This window comes from Puntigrus tetrazona, chromosome 18, assembly GCF_018831695.1.
Source record: "Puntigrus tetrazona isolate hp1 chromosome 18, ASM1883169v1, whole genome shotgun sequence".
Lineage (NCBI taxonomy): Eukaryota > Metazoa > Chordata > Actinopteri > Cypriniformes > Cyprinidae > Puntigrus > Puntigrus tetrazona.
Window position 1 is genome coordinate 20,096,229 of NC_056716.1, and position 22,241 is coordinate 20,118,469.

Consider the following 22,241-nt stretch of genomic DNA (forward strand, 5'->3'; position numbering starts at 1 on the left):
TTAAGAGATTCACGGACTGTGTGTCATGTTGTCCCTCTCCAGTGAAGCAGGTCGAGGCAGCTATAATGATCTCCCCGAATCAAAGAAAGTACCGGCTAGTGCTCACTTCCAACTCATTAAAACCACTACAGTGTTTCTTAAGACAATTCGCTCCCTTAGCATGGGAGCGCTGAGACACTGGAGCAGCAAATTCTGCCGTGGATGCATGCCATCTTCTATCTGTATTTCATTTAAGAACCCCATTAGATGCAAAACCGCAGGACGTCACCTGTTATCTTTCTATTTCTGGAAATAGGCTATATTGTTTCTGTTTTCTCTTGCGCGCCATTAAAGTATGCTTCCCGCAGTAGACATTTAGAGGGGAACCTGCTAGCTATCTGTCTCTGAAATGACTTTTTAATGGCCGACTAGATTTGCTCATCTATCACAGGTCTGCGGCGCTCTTGATTCTCCGATAAACTCAAATAGATTCGGTTACTAATGTTCACACAGCCGCCATTGCACTGTTCCATATGCAGTTCTTTACTCGGCGTGGCAGAGAAATTCATCTGAGTGGGTTTTTCTCTTACTGAATCGTTCGCTCACAAAGTGAGGTTGCAAAGCAACAATAAATAGCTGTGAAACCAGGGCAAGCCCATAAGGAAGATGTTGCTCTATAGCAGTATAACCCAAAAAAATGTGCTTTGGTGACATGCTATCAAAGCTTCCGCAATAATATTTAAATACTGTCAGATCTGTAAATCACTCAAAACATATATATATATATAGTAGAGGTATTTGTAACCCCTTTATTGCACGGTATGTTTGTCATTTTCAGGCGCATACTGAGAATCACTGCTTACTGTCACTGTATAGAAAAGAGCAGAGATTTCCTGGGAGAAAAAAAAAAACAGAAAATCATATGTTTTCCATATGACATGAATGTGAGTGAGTAAACAATAAATGACTTTAATGCAGTACATTTAACCAGGGTAAGGCATGTAGGTGATGAAGGATAAAAGTCACTAAAATGCTGTTTTCTTTAGTGATTACATTATTCTTCTGAGATTATATAAAGTTAGATTTGCTTTGAAAGAAACATCGGTTTAGAAAGAGGATTAAATAACTTGATTTAAAAATTAAGTGACAGACATGCAAAAAATATTTCTGCATCATATCAGAATGATTTCTGAAGGATCATGTGACACTGAAGAACAGAGCAATGGCTCAGAAAGCTTTATGATCACAGGAATGAATTACATTATAAAATAATATTTCGCTATATTCCTCTTTTATTTTTGACAATATAGGTCTAAATGGGAAGCAAGAAATAATAAAAAAAATCTTTACAACCCTAAACTCTTTATCAGCAGTGTAAGTTAACGTTGTTTTTTTGTACAACCAATGCTTAAAATATAAAATGTATGTAAAATATACTATTTATATTTCATGCATTGTCTACTGCAGCATAGCCTAACTGCAACCAAAATCCAAAAAATGTCATAAAACTACTTTACTCATTGCTAAGATGTTATGCGAGCATGTTGTTTGTAATATTGCCACATCAAACATTTGCTGACTAAGCCCCCCCCTCCCGTTCTCCCCCCGTCGTGGCTTGCGCTGTCAGTTTGACACGGTCGCTGTATAATATTTTGGGTGAGCATCTGTTTCTACAGGGCAGGAACTGAGCCATCATGTTAGTAGAATGGGGGGCGTAGGGGGGGCTTTTTAAGAATCACGCCTGTGAAATGAGATGCTAATCAGAGGCAGCAGGAGCATGAACGGGCTACGCGTGGCTGCCGTGAATATCTCGCACTGATATGATAAATTATGCTAAATCTTTGACCCTTTGACCTTGGGGAGTCTGGCGTATGAAGGTTGGTTATATGGTAGTGAGACCCTGCACCCCGCATGAGGGCGATTGGTTTAAGGCTGGTAGTGCTGTGGTTAGTTTAGGATTTAGAGAGTGGCACAGGTGGGCATGCTACAGGAAAAGGTGGGCAGGATGAAAAGGCATACAGCAGCAGTGAGGAGGGGTCTATCCGAACGAAGTCATTAGCATAAGAAAAGTATGCAGTGTAGTGGTTGCGCTGAGCTGTCCTCACTTGATAACGGCATGAAGCGTGCCAGACAAACACACACTTAATCGTACATGACATCTCACCAGGTGGTGGCCAACACCACATGTCTTTCCCTCGTTCTATTTTTACCCCCTTTCTTTTGGATTCTTAAAAGAGAATAAATCCTTGAAGCACCATTTGTCCCTCAGCAATGCTTTGTGACTCGGTCCGTACAAAAGGGTCGGATTAGGGCTTATGCTGGTTTCTGGTTTCTGTCTTATTGTTTACCACATCACCGGCTAGCCTGTGCCATTCGCCACAGCAGAGCTAATATGAGAATATTTTAAAACAATTTTATATTAGAACCCCCTGCATACACACTCTGTCACTTCTTCATTATATATGATGGATAGCCCAATTTAAAAAGCTGCTGAGGGAGTCTAATTTAGGCATGAGATTTTTAACGAGATTAAACATTTCACATTCATAGCGGGTAATCGATGCAGACATTTCTATCATACGTAGACCTTGCTGCTCCAGTGTTTACATACAGATTTAAATATATCCGTCATAGAGTAATTACATTAAAGTCAGATCGGCGAATGGCCGTTCTTGGGTCTGGAGGTCGGACGCTGTTTTGCACTTTATTTACAAAATATTTAGCCGTTATGATGAATGTAGAAGGTGAGTGGGAGCATTATTTAAAATGCGATTATTAATTCGCTTTCCCGTTTCCATCCAGTCTTGTTCCTCTCCTCTCCTTCCCGTTTCTGTCCTCCAACTGTGTTTATCATTATATTTCTGTAATGGAAAATTTCTAATTTTCCTAATCTCTCCCCGACGCCACGTGCAGTCTTCTCCTTTCTTTTATGGAAAATATTGCAGTGGTCCTCTGGTGGCCTGTTGGCTGGGGCATGATTTATTTGAGTTATGTGTGGATGTCCAGTGTAGAATAGCCCATTGTGCAAAACACAAAGAGGAAGGCCAGTCTCTGCAGCCAGGCAGATGGCACATCCTGGAATCAGAGACAATAGTCTTCACCCTGAGTTCTATTAAAGAACGCAAAGAGCTGCATACTAATCATGCATACATTAAACTGGTGGCCGGTGCTGGACTTTACATCCTCTGAAACATATGGATTGTTTTATGCCTCCGTATCTTAATATCTCAATTGTGGTCTCCCAAAGAGTGTTTTTCCAAATGTAATGTCACAGAGCATCGGCATGGATAGCTACATTATGTGATTAAACAATGTGATATGCATCATGCAACATTAACTATTTTTAATGAAAGAAAACAAATGCAGTACATTTTTTTTTAAATATCGGTAAAACATATTGGTATCAAACAGAAAACTGGAACGCATCATCAAAAGAAGACCAAAAACAGCTTTTTAATGTGCACAGTGTACCTTGTTTTTTTTTAGAAATATATATTTTTAGAATTTAACATAAAACGAGGTAACTGCTTTAGAAACAGTCTGCATATTAAACTACACCCTCATTTCTGGTTGTGCCGTCCTCTGCCCCTCTCCCCTCTCTCTCTGCAGGTGCACGAGCAATTTAATGAGATGCAAATGAGATATGCATACAGCCAATCTCATGTGCCATGATTAAGCGCAGGATATTAACCATTCTCTCTCTCGCTCTCGCTCGCTCGTTCTCTCTTTTCGTCTAGTAAATCCCATCTTCGTCTCTGTCACTCCATTGCAGGATTGCCACAGCAGAAATACATACAAAAATATTTTTTTTTGAAAATTCAACGCGTTCGTCCTGCATCTCGGTACGTGGCGCATTGAGGAGAAAGATCCTTTCAGATTTCTGTGCAGTTTCTTGCGTTTTTGTGCTGCTGAGGGAGCGTATCCTCCATTTTCTGCCCCCTTCACTGTTGCCTTATTCCCTCTTCTTTTGACGCGCCCCTTTTGTGTTAGTGTATGAGTGTGTGCTTGTGTGTGTGTAGGTTTTTTTTTGGCATAATCCATTTACATAATAAAGATGAGGTAAAATTAAGATCCCCACAGGAGTAAAGAAGAGAATCCCAGCGATACAAACCTCATTAATACAGCGCCATTAGCATATCCGTACATAATTGTCCGCAATCGGTACAAAGAAAGACGTAAAAGCAAAAAAAAAACAAAACAACAGGAACTGCAAATTAAACAGCCCATTTCGCGAGGTTATTAGCGTCTAATTTGAACTTGTTTATCGAAGGTTACGATGAAAACAATGCCCGTTTCGGAACCAATCCTGCGTCGCTTAACGAGTACGATGCCAACGAAGGATTCAAAGCACAAAGGTGTGTAAATCCCTTCCTTCGGAAAGCACAAGAAGGAAGAGGAGGAGAGAAAATCTGCATTATTTATACTCCTCTACAATGTCAAACGCATCCAGTGAGAGACTGAATTCTCTCACTCACTCTCTGAGCGGCATCCTCTTCTCTCTGACTCAACAGGAAGTTTCGAACTAGTATTCAAATCACTCATTACTTGGTATATGATGGTTTAAGGTCCTCTCCTTGCTTTTTGGATGGCTGTAGTAGGTCCATAAAACTAGTGCAAAAGTAGTGCATCCTCCTGGTAAATTTTTACCATGCTAACACCCCCAACATGTATCCTTTTGGTGTTCCCGACAAACTAAAAAAGTAGTTCATTACTGCAAACCATTCTCTTTTTTTGCAATGGGAAAAGCCATATTCCATAATGACTTAGCATTTTGATCGATGTGTTGAGTCACTGTACAGTAAGTAAAGGCCTTCGGCTTCTTTAGCTCCTCCCCGTTTGCTCGGATCCACAGTTGTCTTGTCCAACAAACTTGTTTTGAACAGCTTGTTTTCTTGATTCCTTCCATTTATCCTTTTTACAACCCCCTGTTGAACGTAAACTGCTTTTGGCACGAAGTCGCCGGAGTTACCGCTGGCATGCGCATTGCTGGCATCCGCCGACATTCCTTCAGACTGGCTTGCCCATCACTTTTGTTCTCACAAGTGTTCCTGTCACATTCCTCCTCACCAAATCTGTCACACTAATTAACCCAACAAACTCTGTGAGTGTTAATTAAGCTGTCGGATCACTGTGTTTTTCAATCTTGTTTTGTGTTTCGTCCCTAGGGCTCTTTGTCTTTGCCAAGTGGCACGCGTCGGGGGCTGGTTACCGCAGGAACATGCTGGCACTCTGCCATTCCCGAGCCACCGCCAACTTCCCAGCGGCATACGGCGACGCAGAGATCCTGGCACACTGCCGAAGGTTGGTGCGTGCCAACGAGAATAACAAGACAAGTCGCATATCTCCATTATGACAAAGCAGATGCCGTTGTACCCGCGTCGAGTGGCATCGACGCCGGGGCATGTGCTGCTTACTCTCTAGGGGACGTGCCTGCTTGGAAGCCTGGCACGGTCACGAAGGAGACGGCGAAACGCAGGATGGCGAAGCCTGCTGGAAGCGAAATTACGAGGTCTTGGCGAAGAGATCTGCGCTTTTCTGAAACAACAAGAGGATAAAAGGTTCGTTAAGAGGCGTCGGTTTATCGCAATGCGTTGTACGCTCTGATTTGCATACTCACACAGTTGCCATGCTGACGAGCTGGCGGACGGATCTTCAAAGAGTTCCAACTTTTTGATGCTCAGCAACATTTCATTTGGAGAATTGGCAGGAGGGTGATGCCTCTCTTTTCTCTCGTTATCTGTCTCTCCTCCTCTCTCCTCTGTAATGCCACCCTGCCTACACGCCCTCTTTGGCACCGGCGCTGAGTGGATGGCACTGTGCCAACCTCGCAAAACCATGGTGTTCATTCGCCACTCTGCGCCGTGCCCTTCCCCCCCAAAACACCCTCCCTCTCCAACTCTTCAACCTTTTTCTCTTTCCATCCCTCATTCAGTCGCTCTACTTTGGATCCGTGTGCTCTCTTTGATGGCTGAGTGCTAGAAATGATTTCTGATATGTCGAGCGCTGTGTTTACTTCAGCATTCATGTCCGTAAAGCGTGAGACAGTAACTTTCTATAGCGTTTTCTTGTCGCTGCTCTTCAGCTCTGATGTGCCTTTTATTTCGTGCCATTCAGAGATCACAAGTGTGCTTTTATGTCCCTTATGATACTCCACTTCCAGAGACACCCAAGCCTGTTCGCTGGGCCCCAACAAGTTGTTCTCCCTTCTGTTCCGTTTTCTATTCTTTCATTCGACGAATCTAAGCATGAAGCGTTTCGCAACAGGAGGTCACTGCGATGCAAATCAAGCGGATTAGCATATCATTTAGTCAAATGCATATGCAAATCTGTGCGTTTTTAGCTTTGAACAATTCAGAAGTCTCTTATGCGTGTCTTGATACCTCTTTCTTTTTACAATCTCTAATCTCTTCTCTCTCGCTCCTTTTTTCTCGTTTACTCTTCACCTTTTGTCTCTGAGGGTTTGTATACGGGGAAATGCCATGCCATCAAGATTACCAAGGGGCACTGAGAGTATTTCAGGGGAAAATAGTCCGCCTTGTGGGCATGTCTGCCCAGCTGGGCATCAACTCCCAGTACACAGAAGAGAAATAATGGATGTATGACACACATACTGGTGAAGGAAACCCTCATAGTTGTGTTTTCTTCTTGGCAGTAATAATGTATTTATGTTAATAATCTTTGACATTTTTTTAAATAACCAGAAAAAATATGCTTTCTAATGGAAGGGGCCTGAAAGAGAAACAACAACAATTCAGCAAACCTAATTTTTGTTGCAGTATGTACTTAGAAGTGCACATACATATTTTTATTAGTTGCTTATTAGCTTGAATATTACAAGAATATCAGCCATTTATTAGTGCTAATTAAGCTCTAATGCCGCATATTCTATACAAGCTTTTTCTACATCCCTAAATCTATTCTAATGTGTTTCTTCAGTTTTATTTTAGTATCAGTTTAGTTTGAATTGCTTAACCGACAACAAAACATTGACCTTTAAAATATTTCAGTAAGTTTGTTTTTCTTAATGCTTTATTTTTTGACTTATGTAAGATAAATAACAGTAGAACTGGGCTATTTATCACTCTGATGTAAATTGGTTTGTCTTAAACATTGCTTTTACTATCATAATAGACATTCAAATGAAAAAAATATATTTTGACGCGGTTAGAAAAATGAGGGCCATCCAAAATCTTGAATATGAATGAATAGATGAGAATATTAAACACATTTTAAAATTCAAGGCATGATTTATTATGCCAGTTTAATTGCATCAAACTGATGATTTATATCCAGTGATTTAAGACACAATGTCTTTTAAAACGGCTAATGAGGTCATTATATTGCATGTTCATTTCTGAAATATTTTGAAAAATTTGATTTTGCCCAGTGTAGTATTCTCAGTCCCATTTAACATAAAAGAACACAAAAGCTGTGATGTGACACTTCCAAACATGTACACAGTGTTGTTTATTGCAAGTACAATAGTATACTATGTATATATACATATCTGTGTAGCACTATAAATCTATATGAGCAAAATAATAATTGATATAATTGTATATGTATGTGTAAAACAATTGTAATTTGGCTGATTATATTAAAAGAGCGCCTTTATATTTATTTTAGCAACTTCCTGTCAGTGTGCACTTGTTCCCTGTGCCTTTAGCAGTGCCTTCCGAACTGAGTGGATGTACTTCTTGTGATTTAAAAAGAAAACCATATATGTGAAGTTTGCTTTGTCAGGGTGCTTCTGGGGGAACGAAACATATCAAATTCTATGAATGCAAATTGCATTGCAGTCGAATCATCCATACACACACACACACACACGATATATGGACACACATTTAAGTGAGTAACAGTAATGGGAGGCTGCATGGCCGCCTTGGAATATAAATCACATTTCCCATCAGCCTCTGCTCTGACCTCTGACCTCCACTCTGATATGGTGTTCAAGAAAATGTATATGTGTGAGTGCGTGTGTGTGAGTATCTCTTGGTCGATAGCTACAGGATCTCTGCTCTTCTACACTACATTATTCTCACATCTGTCCATTAGCAGGGCCGCAGAGAGTAAATCTCCTCACCTACACACACACACACACACACACAGACAGAGAGAGAGGTGTGATATTACTGTAAGATCACAGTGGAATAAAACTTACCATGCATGTCACGGGGCTGTCAGGTAGCGTTGCCATGGCGATCACCGGCGGGTGTCTTTATTACGAGCCGGTATCATGTTTGTCAGGCTCTTGCATGTATGTGTGCTGGCATGTTCGCTCACTCATGCACAAATAGACATGTGAGCTCGCAGTGCTTTCTATTTTAAGGCACAAGCTCAGGCAGTTCTCCACACAGGACAAGCAAACCTCTCCCTTTTATTTATCACTTCGCATTCCTTCAGAACAAATGTATAATTTCGGATCCGTCTTGCGTTTTATTTCATTCCCTTTCCATTTGCGCTGGGAATACTTCAGGGCAGTTTTGCTTATTGGAGCTAATGGCCGAATATCAGGAGCTTCTCTCTTTCAAAATGTATTCCGCTCCGAGCCATGGAGTGTGTGAAGTCGACCTAAACTCAAATGAATATCATTAAATCGGTCTGAGCTCTGTGAAACAACAACGACAAAAATATTTGCAGAGAAAAATGAAATAGCATCGCTTATTCATCAGCCATTATCTAGATCATACTGATGATGATGATGATCACTGCGGAACCAAGAAGAAACATGCAATATTAACAGATCATCTAAAGCACCAAAATATCTTAAGCCCACCTGGCCCTTATTAGATAGAATAGAATAGAATAGAATAGAATAGAATAGAATAGAATAGAATTAGAAAATGTATGCAATTTTATGCTAATGACTAATAATGTCAGATTTTTTGTTGAAGGAGCATGCAATATTTCCAGATAACCTAAATCAAAAAATGATCACTAATCCACCTGGTGGATAAGTGCAAAATAAGTGCAGAATTTTATCAGCCATAACCTACATTGTACTGATGTTTGTTGTTGCAACTGAAAGGATACATGTAATATTACCACACAGTCTAAAGCATCAAAATATCATGCATCCACGTGTTCTTGAGAACAGAATAAGAAAATGTATGCAATTTTATGCAAATGACTAATAACGTCAAAATTTCAAATGTTCTACTGATTTTTGCTGGTAGAACCTATAAAAACATGCAATATTTCCAGATGATCTAAAGCACAAAATTATCGGATATCCACCCGGTCGATAGAATAGAATAAAATAAATAGAATATTTAAACATTTATCAGCCATGGTCTATACTGTACTGAATTTTGTTGGTTCAACTGAAAGGAAACATGCAATATTACCAGATCATCTAAAGCACCAAAATATCATAAATCCACCTAGTCCTGAGATGAATAGAATAGAATAGAATAGAATAGAATAGAATAGAATAGAATAGAATAGAATATGCAACTGTATCTAAGAAGAATTTCCTCAGCAATGGTCTAGATTGGGTTGATTTTTGCTGGTCAAAATAATAATCAATAAATAATAACAGATTATAACAGATAATCTAAAGCATTATAGAATACACATGGAAAACATAATATTCCAAAATGTCTAATAAGTGCAATTTACAAAGAAAAAAATAAATGAGCATCTATGGAAAGTTGTCCCGCAGTGTGATGTGATACGTTTTAAACAATTTTAAACAGTGTTTTTCTAATTCATTTTTAATTATGCATGCAGTGTTTATGTCCTTGTGTTAATTGAGAACCTACATGAAATATTTGTACTTTTAAAAATTAATTTGTCACACCGCAGGATTATTTAAATTGAGCCAGTGAAGGCAGGGAGGCGATTAAAATGGTGGCGGGGGGAGAAATAAATGAGCAGTTACAACACCTAAGATATACAGTTCATCTTACCTTTTTACCTTTTTAATACCTTAAATATAAAAAACATAATAATAATAATATGCTAACACTTAAATAATGGCATTTTGTCAGATACAATTTGATTGTTTAATTGGCTATGATTATGATTTCAAACCTCAATGCTGCAGGATAATCACAATATGATGATTGCTTTTTAGCTCTATTTTATTTTGTATTTATTTAATCTATGCATTTGGCAAACGGTGTTACAGAGTCTTTCCATTCCTTTCCCTAAGAATCAAACCTATTACTTTGGTTTTCTTTAAATATTTCGAGGTATGTGTGGAACCCTTAAAATGTGTTTAAATTTAACTTTATAATAGGGACATACAGTACATGTTCATGAATCCATATCCCGGTATTCCTGTATTTATTTCTGGTTCACGACTAGCTCTCTTTGTCCTGTGTTGAAGCAGAAGCTTTGATCTTCTAGTCTGTCTGTGTGTCTGTGAGAGCGTTGCAGATTTAAACCGGCCCGAGGTGAGGACCAAAGCAATTTGGATATAGCTATTTAAACGCGTGCGTGCAATCCATGTTCAATCCTGAACTCTTCGTGACCTTCTCAAAAACTTCTAATCAAGAATCTCACGTCAGTGATTTGTGTCTAATGTTTTTATTATCCATGCAGGCGTAAGAAAAGAAATTAAGGGAAAATAATATAACTTGTATCGCAAAGGAAACCCCCAAAATAAACTTAAAGAGGGTCTGCGCTTGCACACAACATCTGAAAAACGCAGGCAGAAATATAAAAATGATAGTGTCCCTGGAGGGCAAATTACATGGTGTTTGAGTGTGTGTGTCTGTGAGATGCTGCAAAATGAAATTCCGCCTATAGGGAGTCAGACACGCGCTCCAAGTGAATAGAGGAGAACAAAGGATTACGCTCTCCCCTGATTCCTCTTGTTCTGCCTACTGTTCTTACTCTGCTCATTTTATTCCTGCAATTTTTTTCTTTGTCCATTTGTCCTTTTTCCTCCGTCTCTAACAGCGCCTCTCGGAAAACACAGAAAAATGAGCACATAAACACAAAAAAAACGCACTGCTGTAACAGAAAGTCACAAATAATGTGTGATGTTTCCTGTCCTCTCTCTGCGTCTCTGCAGGCTGGGGTTCGGCCGCTGCCCTGCGGACGCCGCACTCACTGTCAAACAGTGACCTCCAGAGGACAGACGGAGAACTGCAGCCCGCGCCGGTTAACTGGAGTCGACTCTTCTGCTGCTGCAAACTCATTATTTGAGGCATAGGCGTTAAACTAATGCCCTGTGACTGTGAGGATAAGTATGCAGAATGCCTTTTTATGTCCTAGAACACAAACAAAAGATGTTTTCTCTCAACTCAAATCCTCATCTCCGATGAAAGCCAAAAAAACAAGGAATGCGTCCAATGTTGTAATAAAAGTAAACACGTTATATGACAAAGTCCTATCAAATTGTAGATTAAATTGTCAGTGAATTATGGTACATTTTAAGAAACATAAAACCAAGCATACTAACAAGATACCTAATAAAATTAATTCAGCGCTTGACTAAATAAAGTGAAAATTGCAAAAATTATGATTATTATTACATTATTATTAGTAGTAGTCATTTTTACAGCCCGTTTAAACAGTGTTATCTTTATTATTATGTTATATCATAAAGCTTGTGTAGACTGCAAAATAATAATGATAATAACTAGAGCAAGAAAAAGAGAGATATAAGAGACAGATGCACAGACATATACTTAAAATGAAAACATGCACAATAATAATAATAATATTATACTGTTTGTTTGGGATGTTATTACTATTATTAGATAATATGCATTAAAGCTTGAGTCATCTCCAAACAATAATAATAAGACTACTAGTAATAACTATTCTTATTCAGTCTACTTAAGCGGTTCTATTATTATTAATATTATTATTATAGATTAATCGTGCGTAAACTGCAAGCCGTAATGCTACTACTGCTAATAATAATAATGATTATTATGATTATTATTGTTGTTTTGCTGTCCACAAGCTTCTGGATACAAAACCCCCCGTTTTCCAGATCTGTCACTTTAAGGCCTCATCTAATATGACTCTCTCTCTCTCTCTCTCTGTCACCTTCTCTCTCTTTTCCCCTTCGTGCGTCCTTCCTGAAAGGCAGCAGTAATGTGATTTCAGTAATGTAATTTGTCTGCGCGCGTGCATGTGTGTGTGTCAGCGTGCGGACAGTGAGGAGGAACCTGATCCAGGCTGGATGATTTATGATGTTCGTTCCACCGTTTTTCTAAAACACGTTTCTCTTCATTTATTTTTAATCTTCAGAGCGATTAGTTCTCCCTGTCACCTGCTATACAGCGTCTGAGCGGAGCGTTAATGAGAGAGAGCCGGAGAAAGAGGCTTTGAGAGAGACAGATGCACGGACATACACCTGAAAACATACAGGATAGAACGCGTCGGGAAATAAAGAGCAAGCAGTACGCAGCTCGATTGCTGTTTTGACCAAGATTTGGGGTTGAGGCCGTCCAGCACTGGAGAAAGATGTCACCTCATATGACTCTGAATGAGCATTCACTCAAATCAGAGGTCAGACTCAAAGCAGCCAATTGAAATCGCTCCCCGCATTTCCATGGCAACACGCTCCATATATGACTCCACTTACACGCCTTGATAGCTTTATTTCCTTTACTCATCTTTTTATTTCCTTTGATTCCTTCCACTCGCTCTGTTTTTTTTTTTTTTTCCTGTAAAGCGCGTTGTTTGACAACCCGGCGTTTTCACCGGAATAAATTAAACCGAGACGTGTCTATATCAAGTCGTGTGAAATGCGCTTTATAAAATGCCCATCGTGATGATGAATAGAAAACATTTTTGGAATTTAGCTCCGTTCAGTTCATGTTTTGTTCTCATCTAATGGTGTCGGTGCAGTCAAATCGATATTATTATTAATTCAGTAACATTATTTAAAGTTATGCTACAATATTGTAAATAATATTATTTGAATAGGTTTTACAAGACAATACAATTTCAGTGTATCTTCTTCAAAGTGTCATGTTTCATTTAGTGTGTTTAAACAGTTGCTTGCTGTTCTCTTGCTATAATATAATAGCAAAATAATATATATTTATTAGTGCTGTCAAATAATTAATCCTAATTAATCGCATCCAAAATAATAGGTTTTCTTTACATAATATATGTGTGCATAGTTTGCATATTTATTATGTATGCATACACATGCATGTATATATTTCAGAAAATAATATTTTTACATTAAATACAGTTATTTATAATATACATTATATGAATATAAATATACACGTGCAAATATTATCAGAAAACATATTATGTTTGTGTGTGTATTTTTATATACATATAAATATAAACAGATCACATATAATATGTATTACATATATATTACATATATATATAATATAATGAATATATATATATATATATATATATATATATACATTTACAAATTACATGTTTATTAATTTAGCAGATGCTCTTATATATATACACACATGCATATTGCTAAATTAATAAATGTGTGTGAGCATCACCAGCAAGTATAAGCAAATACAAAACCAAAAATCCCTTCACACACTATCATATATAAGCGACTTATGTTTTAACATGCTTTTTAAAGATATGAATACTAGTGGATGTATTTTCTTCTCATAAACCCTCATAAAAATGGCTCATTCACTTCTCGTGCCTCACGTTAACGTTAAATCTTCTTTTTTTCAATTCAGTTGAAACGGTGCTAGTGGTAATCAACCTCTGTCGATAAGCTTAACTTGCGTTTAAACCTCTCACATTTTCTTTCGACAACATCTGAGTTTATTTGGGTTTCGCGTGACATTTAGATTTTTATTGTCACCCAATGAAGTGGTGAAGTGCTTTCTGGCCACTCTCAGTCTCTTTCTCTCTAATCGGCCCTTCACTCAGCAGCCGCTGAGCTTTAAATAAAGAGCTGATCAGATCATACGATGAGGTCAGTGGGACAGAGCGGAGGGAGGCGGGGGCTCGTCTGTATTGATCTGCTGTCTGTTAGACTTGTTCTACCGTCTAAACATTATTGATTACACTGTCCTCAAACACAAGCTCCCTGTTCAATTTTCATTTTAAAGCTATTTGTTCCTCTTTAGAAAGGCTTTAGTCCACTTGTAAGTCAATACACATGAAAGAAAAAGATAGTAACACATTGTTTTACATCATTTGCTGCCTACGTGTGTCTCTGTGTGTGAGTATATCTATGTCTGAGCTTCAAAGAGAGTCAATTTATATGTTTGAAAGAGCACTGAAGACACTGAACCATCTTTATTACTTAACCAGTAAAATAGATGCATTTGTACAATATTGAAGGGCTATAATAGAAATCAAATATATATATATATATATATATATATATATATATATATATATATATATATATATATATATATATATATATATATTAACTGATGTGATATTAAATTATATATAAAATAAAAAATAATACGAAATTATTCTTATATTAATATTATTGTGGCTAGCAATATCTTATACGATATTATTAATAGGTGGCTTTAGCCCTCTGCTGGTGAAATCACTTAACTGCACTTTTCTGTCTCCGCAAAATACCTCAAACATCACAGCTATAAAAGCTGTGAAATTGCAAGCCACCAACCAATATATACATTACAATATATATAAAAAAATATTAATAATATTCTTAATCATGTACTTTAAAACATATACACGTTAAGCTACAGCCAGGTCTATTTTGTTATTTTATTTATGTGATCGTATGAATAAATTAAGAAAATACATTTAATAAATTAGCATATTATATTAAAATATATTTTCACATATATTTGAAATATTATTCGTAGACTTTTCTTTGCTTAGCCTACTGATTGTTGGCAAATAAATGGATGAATGCCCAAATGTTAGCTTTAAAAATAATGTCTTATAAAATCTGCTTTAGTCAGCAGGAGCGAGAAACTTGCAGAGATGATTATAGAAATGTTTTTTTAAAAAAACTTTCTCCTGGTTGATTGGCTTCCGTATGTTTGGATTAACACGTGCCGCACTGAGGGGGAGGAGCATCTGCAAAATTCTCGATCGGGATTGGTCAGACAGCTCATTCAGCACCGCCCCTCTAAAGTCACCGGAGACGCTGTTACGTACTCATCATGCCTCTTTTACTAAAGTTTATGTAGTTAATGTACGTAATAAATTCATCATTACATTCATCATTTCGGTAATGAACAAATGGATGTGATATATATTAAAAATAAAGCGATGTTCTTGAAGTTACAGTCGATTATGAAACGATTATGAAACCTGTCAAGTCATCATTCATTCATTCGTTTTGTAACGCGGCTCGCGCATGCATCGTACCTATCGACGCAAACTGTTACAAGTGATCGTTATATGTCATATATAATCTGATTTGTATATTCACAGTGAATTTGCTGGCTGAGAGAATGTCTACATGCAGAGATGTGAAGTCTGAGGTCCGTGAACTGCTGAAAGAGCTGATGTCGGGTCGCGAGGATCCGGATGGGTTTTTCTGTGTGTGTTTGTCACTGCTGGGGGACACCGACACCCGAACACACTTTCTGGACCTAATCAAACCTCTTTTAAGCGGACATGAACTCCTGCACAGTCAGCTGATTGCAACCTTCCTAGAGTACTTCTCTAAGGTAGTGTGCATTTCACACAGTACCAGTCAAACGTTTGAACATCTATCTAATAATAATAATAATAATATAATTAGAAATCTTTTTTGAGCATCAAATCAGCATATAATGATTTCTGAAGGTGACACTGAAGACTGGAGTAGGCTAATTATGCCAAAAATTCAGCGTTGCATAGCAGGAATAAATTGCTTTTTAAAATACATTTAAATAGAAAACAATTATTTTTTTTAATTGCAATAATATTGCTGTTTTAAAAAAACTGCCTTGGCGAGAATAAGACACTTATCCAAACAAACCGAAAAAAATCATACTGATCCCAAAGTTTGTGTATGCATATGTATAATCTATATATAGATAGATATAGTGCATTTAGCCTATGTTAAAAACATATTTTGTGTGTTACTTTCTCAGGATGAAGCAGATGGATTAGAGTTGGCCTTAACACTCTCTGTTAATGAAACCGAACAAATCAAACCAGATCATCAGCCTCATGTGCCTCCCTGTTATAAAAGCTGCGCCGGCATGACTGCTGTAACTTCAGGTTTTGATCAGCCAAACCTCAATGCAGCAGAGAGCCAGGCTGCTGCGAAAAGGACGCTAGATAATGAAGTACATAAAACCGCATGCGCCATTAAAAACACAAATGAAGACAATGACGATCTCAAGGTCACGAAGTCAACGAGGTCACAAAGACGTCGGCAGCGGAAGAAGCAGCATTTGTTGAAGAACCCATCGGGACCGCGACCGGTTCTGCTCTGGTTCAGAAGGGACCTCCGTATGTGGGACAACCCTGCTCTGATTGGCTCCTTTGAGCTTGGTGCGCCTGTCATTCCCGTCTTCCTGTGGAACGCGGCGGAGGAGGAGGGTCCAGGGGTCACTGTGGCCGCCGGCGGGGCGTCCAAATACTGGCTGCATCAGGCACTAGTGGGTCTGAGTCGCTCTCTGGAGCAGCGTGGAAGCCACTTGGTCACCTTGAAGGCAGAGGCCTCGTCTTTGACAGCGCTGCAAGGGTTGATCGCTGAGACGGGGGCAGGGTCGGTCGTGGCAACGGCCCTGTATGAGCCATGGCTGAAGGAAAGAGATGAGCGTGTGTGGGAAGCGCTGGAGAAACAAGGTGTCAAGTGCCGTGTCTATCACTCTTACTGCCTCAGAGACCCCTACACAGTCAGCACTCGGGGCGTTGGGCTGCGAGGTAATTGTGTTACAAACGTTCCGAAAAATTAGGTTTAATTATGCAAATGATGCACTTCTGAAATGTTATGTTTAAATATGGAAATGAGGCATTGTCTGATTAAATATGAACTAATTTGCATACATTTCCTGAGTAGAAACCTGCATATTGCATAAAGCAGAGATGGCTTTGGGTGTCTTTTTGTCATCCCACAAATCAAAATAAACAACCAAAATGTTTTAGGCTTATTCTACTCCGTAAAAACCTTCATAATTTAGTCCGATAGGAATAAAACTGTAAAGTCAGTTATATGCATTAACAATATGTTTTGTAATGGAAATCTATAGACACAAAAGTATAAAGTACAACAAAATAAACACTTAATGTGTATTTTTTTCACCTGTCTGAAAATAAATCATGGAAGCCTAAAATTTTAAAAACAGTAGTTATTCCTAGTGTCTTGCCTTAAATCTTGTGTCTTTTAGAGAGGTGTGCTGTTACATTTTTAAGCTAAACTAAGACTAAGACTAAAGCCGGTGAAAAATCCTATAGGCTTCATCCATTTTTAAGAGTCTGAGCCGATTAGATAGCCACCATTACAACTGCAGCAAGACACCAAAGAATAGCTTAGCAAACATATGGCAGTGCCCTGACAGCCACTTACTATTACTATGGGGCAAATACATAGTTCTACTTTATTAATGGTTTCTGCATTTATCTGCAGGCATCGGCTCTGTCTCTCACTTCATGAACTGTTGCCAGCAGAACCCCGGCAGTAGACTGACCGCCCCGCTGGACGCTCCCGTTGTCCTGCCTGCTCCCTCGACATGGCCGAAGGGATGCCCGCTTGCTGACCTGGGACTGGCACGCATGCCACGCAGGAAAGATGGCACAGAGGTGAAATATATTCAAATCAACACTAACACACAATGCAATGTTCATCTTACTTATATCAGACAAGTCACTGTAATTTTAGTGTCATTGGGATACTATTATATACTATTAGAGTTATTAATGTTTTGAATATAAATTTGTTTCATTTTATTGTACTTGTGTATTTTGTTTTGTAATTTTGTATATATGTCTACAGTACATAGATTTTTCTTATTTTATTATATTTAGGTTTAGTTATTTTAGTTAATAGTTTTTTTTCTTTTTTTATTTCAGTTTCATTTAACTACAATAACTAGTTATTATATTTTAAGGGTACCATACTATTATCATACCATTAACTTATTTTGACTTCTTGTGTCCTGTGCAAGACACTAAAAGTGATGCAAGGTGTTATTGTAATGGTCAAAAACTACTGTCTAACAGATTTAAATATTGTAGAAAAGCAACACAAAAGCAGTGCAGTTGATGCAAATTTGTGTTCTGAGTGAATGGTCCCCAAGTCTGTATGTTGCCATTTTAATTGAAGTGCTTTTGTGATACGGTATTGACAGATTGATTGGGCCGTGAACATTCGGAAATCGTGGGACTTCAGTGAGGAAGGAGCTCGTGCCCGTCTCGAGGCCTTCCTGCGAGATGGTAAGACACGTTCACAGGCCTCATGTTTTAATATAGCAGCATTATAAGCCCATTCATCATTTTGCGTTCATCATTTGGCTTCACTCTAGGTGTGTACCATTATGAGAAGGAGTCGAGTCGTGCGGATGAGCCCAACACCAGCTCTCTATCTCCATATCTGCACTTTGGGCAGCTAAGTGCACGCAGCTTATTGTGGGACGCCCGTGGAGCTCGCTGCAGACCTCCCAAGTTCCAACGCAAACTGGCCTGGAGGGACCTGGCATACTGGCAGCTGTGCCTTTTCCCAGACCTTCCCTGGGAGTCCCTCAGGCCACCGTACAAGGTGATACATATTTATAACACCATCCTGCTTCATGCTGAAATTGACTAAAATCCAGTACAATTTTGGGCTGCTGATTCCAAAAAAATAGTGCCTGTTTTACACATCACACTTTCTCACAAAATGTGATGCATTTCATATCATTTTTAATTTCGACAACCATTTGTAAGTTGAGGAAGTCTTGTGTTATCTCTTAAATCAACAGAAAAAATATGACAAAGACATGATTTTAGTAAGGATGGGATTCAGAACATGTTACTTGCTATTACTTGATCAGATTTATGATCCTTGCCTGTAGGATAATAAAACAGACATACTTAGCGGCATCAGAAAATGTATACATTTTGTTATGAGCTTATTGTTATTTGCATTCTCCCATGTGCAGTCCCTGCGTTGGAGCTCAGACCCTGTCCATCTGAAGGCATGGCAGCGTGGAAGGACAGGATACCCGCTGGTAGATGCTGCCATGAGACAGCTGTGGCAGACTGGCTGGATGAACAATTACATGAGACACGTGGTGGCCTCCTTCCTCATCGCTTATCTACATATTCCCTGGCAGGAAGGATACCGCTGGTTTCAAGTGAGACATGCAGAAGACACCAAATCCTTTTTTTTTTATATTTTTTACAATCATGACTTTTTTCTCTCATAATTGCAAGCTTATGTCTTGCAATTGCATTTATTACTTCTGGGAAAAATCTAAATCACCAAACTGTTAATAATGAGAAAACACATAATTGCAGTCAGAATTCAGAGAAAAAAGTCTTAATTGCGAGATGCAAATTAGGTTATAACTTGATATTTTATACAGTTGTTTTGAAAAAATGTCAGAATTGTGATATTAAATTTGTAACTTTTATGCTCCTGTTATGTTCCTGGTACCAGCATTTTTAAACGGCCTTGTAAAAATCATAGACTTAAAAAAAAAAAAATTCCACATTAAATAAAGTAATAGATCTCACTTGGAGGTGGGCTGTTTTGATATTTAAAAAAGAGTAAGAAACAACCTAGCAACCAACCAATGTGCCCTAAAAACCAAATATAAACATCCATCTGCAACCATCCAACATGGCATTTCAACACTCTTTCTCCATTTTACAGGACACTCTGGTAGATGCTGATGTTGCTATAGATGCCATGATGTGGCAGAATGGAGGAATGTGTGGACTGGATCACTGGAACTTCGTGATGCACCCTGTTGATGCAGCGCTGACCTGTGACCCCTATGGCACTTTTGTGCGACAGTGGTGTCCTGAACTGAAAGCGCTTCCTAATGACCTCATCCATAAGCCCTGGAAGTGCCCAGCATCGATGTTGCGTAGAGCAGGTTTGTTATATTACATAATCTGATTGTGGTTATCTTGGACCAAAACAAATTAAATGAGGTATACTGCTGCTTCAAGGTCATTTTAGAGTTTTATATTTATAGTGGTCAAAGAACTGATAATACACAATAATCCAGCAAAAATCCTGTTCAGTTTCCAACTAAGGTGTTCATTGATATGTACATAAAGTCACTGGTGAATAGACAGCATGTGAATACAGAATAGTTGTTGTTTTGCATTTAACTGCACTTAAAACGTGATTAACATTTAAAAAAATTCCTTAAAACATTATTTTAAGCAATTTAAGCACAAATATACACAAACCAGAACTGTGTACGCACCCAAGTGGAAGTCCTTAAAGACCCCTGACAGTATGTGAGTGCTCAATTGATCAATTTCTTATTATTAAAGTGAAATGGAGAAGTTGGGAGAAAATCAAACAATTGTGAAATATTATATCTATATATATCTATATATATAAATATATATTATATATAATAAATAATATATTTCATATATTTTTATATGTCATATAAAAGTTACCGTAACTATTGTCAAGTAAATTACTTGTATTGCAATATAGGACTTTGGTTATATTGTCCACCAGTATTCCCGATACAATCAAGTCCCATGCATTTTTTTATTATTTGGAAAGACATCACATTATAGAGATAAAAAGGGGTGGATATAAAATGCCTCTATTATGGGTTATGAAAGGTTCATATTTTGGTTTTGGGAGTCCCCAACAACAGGTCGACATTGCCTTATAATATGCATTTATTTCAACCTTATTGGTTTAACGACTCCCAAACCATTTATTCAACGATTCATTTTTCTAAACCAATCTTCGGTGATTGGTCGATTTCATTTAAAGCAGTGTTTGTGAGCTCCAACAGCGGCACTTAGCGGCAAACAACGAATTAGCATTTTCATTCAGACCAATAAGTGGGGAGGCTATATGATAATGTTTCAGATTTCAAACTTTGCAGGATGTTTTCATTCAGCTGTGTTGGACACTGCATAAAAGCTCATTCTTTAAAAAAAATCCATAAAAGAGGCACTATGATTACAAACTGAATCACATTTATACTATCGATCTATCCTCCCTTTCTGTTCACAGGTGTGGTTTTAGGCAGCAGCTACCCAGAACGGATCATTACTGACCTCGAGGAGCAACGTGCACAGTCTCTAAAGGATGTTGCATCTGTGAGAAGGCGTTTTAAGGAGTTTGTAGACCAGCGATCAGGCTGTGACATGGTACCTGTTCCTCCAAGGCTGGTGCAGGAAGCTCTGGGTAATTTGGAGGATGTTGTGAGTCACAAAGGAACCGGCTTTCTCCTCCCAGTCATCACCCGCATGGAGTTTAAACACCACTCAGAGGACCCAGGTAACCAAGATAACCCGTACAGCTCTGTGCTGAAGGGCTACATCAGCCGCAAACGGGACGAAACCATTGCCTTCCTAAACGAGCGAGACTTCACAGCCAGTGTGATTTTTGAGAGCGCACAGCGTAGAGAGAGGGTAGAGAAGGACCGGTGTCTTCTGGAGGGTCTGCCGAAACCCACAGACTTGTTCGGCCGGGCCAGACGTAAACCAACCAGAGACCCTTACAGCAAAGTGCCTGGAGGTGTCACTGTTCCCCACAGATAACAGGCTGACTCGTCCAAGCTGGAATACACTACACAGTTTTGCAGATTTATAACCAATTTGCAGGATGAGCCAACTCCGGTCAGTCAGTCTGCACATTTTCGGCTGTCAGAGTCGATTTCACCCATATTCATGTGGTGTGTTATTGGGACAGACTCAGATTTTTTAGCTTCAGACTTTGATCCAGTCTGAGGAAATCAAACGTATTTGACATTTTGAGACCTTAAACAACCCACTAGCAGCGTCTGAAACCACATACTAGTCTATAGGTAATACAGTTGGTTTGAAATTTACCACACAAGCTCTAAAAAAAGCATGTCGTATGTATAATATGGGGGGTATGAATCCACTAGGTTGTTATTGTTTTCATCTTTAGATAGACTGTTATCATTGCTTATGTGTTTATATAATGTATCATTACTTATATAAGTTATCAGACTTTTTTAGCTGGGAGGTATGACAGTCGGAAATCTTATTCTTTTATTACATCTAGAGATCAGAATAACAGGATATTATTTTGACCTTTAAGCAGCTGTATTGCAAAGCAAGTACGGTCAGCTTTTCACGTCGACTAAAAAAAACGCAGCATGAGCAAGTTTTTTCTCTTTGTACAAACACATCCATCATAGTGTTAGAAATGTAACTTTTTTCAGCTTTGTATTCTTTAAAGGTACTTAATAAAATAATGC

The 22,241-nt window shown here is 38.5% G+C and overlaps 1 protein-coding gene across 2 annotated transcripts; it reads left to right on the forward strand.

Moving 5' to 3' along the window:
* Positions 1–5,400: 5,400 nt before the first annotated feature.
* On the forward strand, positions 5,401–22,204 carry si:ch1073-390k14.1 (deoxyribodipyrimidine photo-lyase). Of its 2 annotated transcripts, XM_043216823.1 has the most exons (10): positions 5,401–5,537; positions 11,006–11,170; positions 15,325–15,563; positions 15,972–16,752; positions 17,456–17,628; positions 18,177–18,261; positions 18,351–18,583; positions 18,966–19,160; positions 19,682–19,907; positions 21,026–22,204. In XM_043216823.1, the coding sequence occupies exons 2-10, from the start codon at positions 11,158–11,160 to the stop codon at positions 21,553–21,555; spliced, it is 2,475 nt and encodes an 824-aa protein (XP_043072758.1). In that variant the 5' UTR covers positions 5,401–5,537; positions 11,006–11,157; the 3' UTR covers positions 21,556–22,204. The 2 variants fall into 2 exon arrangements, with proteins under 2 accessions (XP_043072758.1, XP_043072759.1); XM_043216824.1 differs by lacking the exons at positions 5,401–5,537; positions 11,006–11,170 and adding an exon at positions 15,010–15,118.
* The last annotated feature ends 37 nt before the right edge of the window (positions 22,205–22,241 follow it).